The 2,121-nt window shown below is 40.6% G+C and overlaps 1 protein-coding gene across 1 annotated transcript; it reads right to left on the reverse strand.

Moving 5' to 3' along the window:
- Positions 1-303: 303 nt before the first annotated feature.
- On the reverse strand, positions 304-1,212 carry LOC138352793 (uncharacterized). Its single transcript, XM_069305383.1, has one exon. The coding sequence runs from the start codon at positions 1,210-1,212 to the stop codon at positions 304-306; it is 909 nt and encodes a 302-aa protein (XP_069161484.1).
- Between the last annotated feature and the right edge of the window lie 909 nt (positions 1,213-2,121).

Consider the following 2,121-nt stretch of genomic DNA (forward strand, 5'->3'; position numbering starts at 1 on the left):
GAAGTTATATTCATGGGTTAGTAGGTTAGTACGCACCTAACGAATGTCCCGAATCTGTGGTAGATGACTAAGTCAACATGGGGACGTAAATAAACATTGAAAATTATTGATTAATTCCTTTGTAAGAGACAGAAGGATATTAACAAAAAATAAATTATGAATAATTGATTCATTTAAGATTAAGGAGACCTCATCAATACAGTGAGGCTACTGTCCAGGGTCACTATGAATCGTAACTAATTACTGGACATCAACTCATCACTGCATCAGCGTGGTCAACTCAAGTTTAAATGATAAAGTTATCTACTCTTGAATAGAATTAAAATATTGTTTAAGTTTCTGTTTGCAGTTCTGAGCAGCGACTCTTGATGGTCTTGTGCTCGGTTGAGTAGAATCATTGTTCTCTGAAACTTGGGTTACAGGTATATCTGTAGAACACTCGTGTTCTGCTAACTCTAAAGGTACTAATTTTTCAAGTGTTTTCAAGGTAGTAGTTCCTCGACACTGAACTTTAACAATTCGTAATACACCATGGCGGTCAGGATGGATGTCAACAATTTTACCTATAGGCCAATCTGACCTGGGTCCATCACTGTCTACTAGGAACAGATCACCTGGTTTAAGTTGAACTTTATTGTATGGGCTTGCAGCTCCATAATGATATTCTCTTAAAGCAGTTAAATATTCACGTGTCCAGACCTCATTCCACTTCTCTATTACTCTTGAAAGGTGTCTATAACTCTCCACCAAGTCACTTGCTTTGACACACGAAGGGTCAGCTGGATCCGCGTCTCCTAGAGATATTAGAGGGCTCAGAAGACCACCATGAATCAAATGAGAGGGGCTTAGGGGTTCTCTTTGGGAGAAATCATCTGTTTTGTAGGTTAGAGGTCTGTTGTTGACTCGTGCTTCAATTTCCACGACAAGGGTCTGTAACTCGGTGAGATTAATTTTCTGCCGGTGTAAGGTTTTTCTTAGGCATTTCTTAACAGTTCCCACCATTCTTTCGTAAAAACCGCCGTGCCATGGTGCTCTTGGAGGAATAAATTTCCAATAGCATTGTCTCTGTTTGAGCACAGAGTGTACTTCTGGATGATTCCATATTTCTTGTAAGCACGCTTCTCCTGCCACGAAGTTAGATCCATTATCTGAGATCATTAATTTTGGGCAAGATCTTCGTGCAGCAAATCTGTGAAAGGCTTCTGCACTCATGTCAGAAGTGACTTCTAAATGTACTCCGCGTGTGGTAGCACACGTGAAAAGGCAAATGTAGGCTTTCACTGGAATCTTGTCCGGTGTGCCTGTTAAAATTAGTGCTCCTGTATAGTCGACACCTGTGGTTTCAAAGGGACGAAGGTGGACGACTCGCTCCTTAGGTAGGGGCGGTGGCCCTAGATAAGGACACACTCGAGCATCATATCTCTTGCAGATTACACAAGACTTGATTAAAGATTTGACAGTTTGGCGACCTTGGGGAAGCCAAAAACGTTGTCTGGTTTCAGTAAGAGTATCTAATACTCCACCATGCAATGTATTATGCTCATGGTAATGTAAAACTATGAGTTTAGTAATGATGTGGTGACGTGGAAGAAGTATAGGATTCTTCGTATCTAAATTTATTTCTGTGTGTAGCAGACGTCTGCCGCATCTCAAAAATGTTATAGTTGTCTGAGTCAAGCCAGATGCCCAGAGACTTACTCAACCTTTCTGGGAGATGTTCATATTCCTTCCCATAAGTCTCTTGTTGAGCTTGTTTGACCCAATATTTTGATGGAACAAGGAAATCGATACTTGATCCCCATCTTGTTGATGAAATCAAATACAATTTCTGTAACTCTTAGTAATTTGCTTAAATTGGAATAACGATGAGGATTGATAGCTAAAATTCGAAGGGGTTCTAGATCCACAACAGGGGTAGTGACATTGGTCACAATGAATTGCGGCTTCAGTTGGGGCCACTGACCACTAACTAGCCATTGGGGTCCATTAAACCACATCTCGGTTTTAATTAATTGCGTTAAAGCCAAACCTCTGGATAAATAGTCAGCTGGATTGTCCTTGGTTGGGACATGTCTTAATTTATAACCAGCAGACAATTCTCGAATTTCCCTTACTCGATTG

The sequence above is a fragment of the Procambarus clarkii genome, chromosome 54, assembly GCF_040958095.1.
Source record: "Procambarus clarkii isolate CNS0578487 chromosome 54, FALCON_Pclarkii_2.0, whole genome shotgun sequence".
Classification (NCBI taxonomy): Eukaryota; Metazoa; Arthropoda; class Malacostraca; order Decapoda; family Cambaridae; genus Procambarus; species Procambarus clarkii.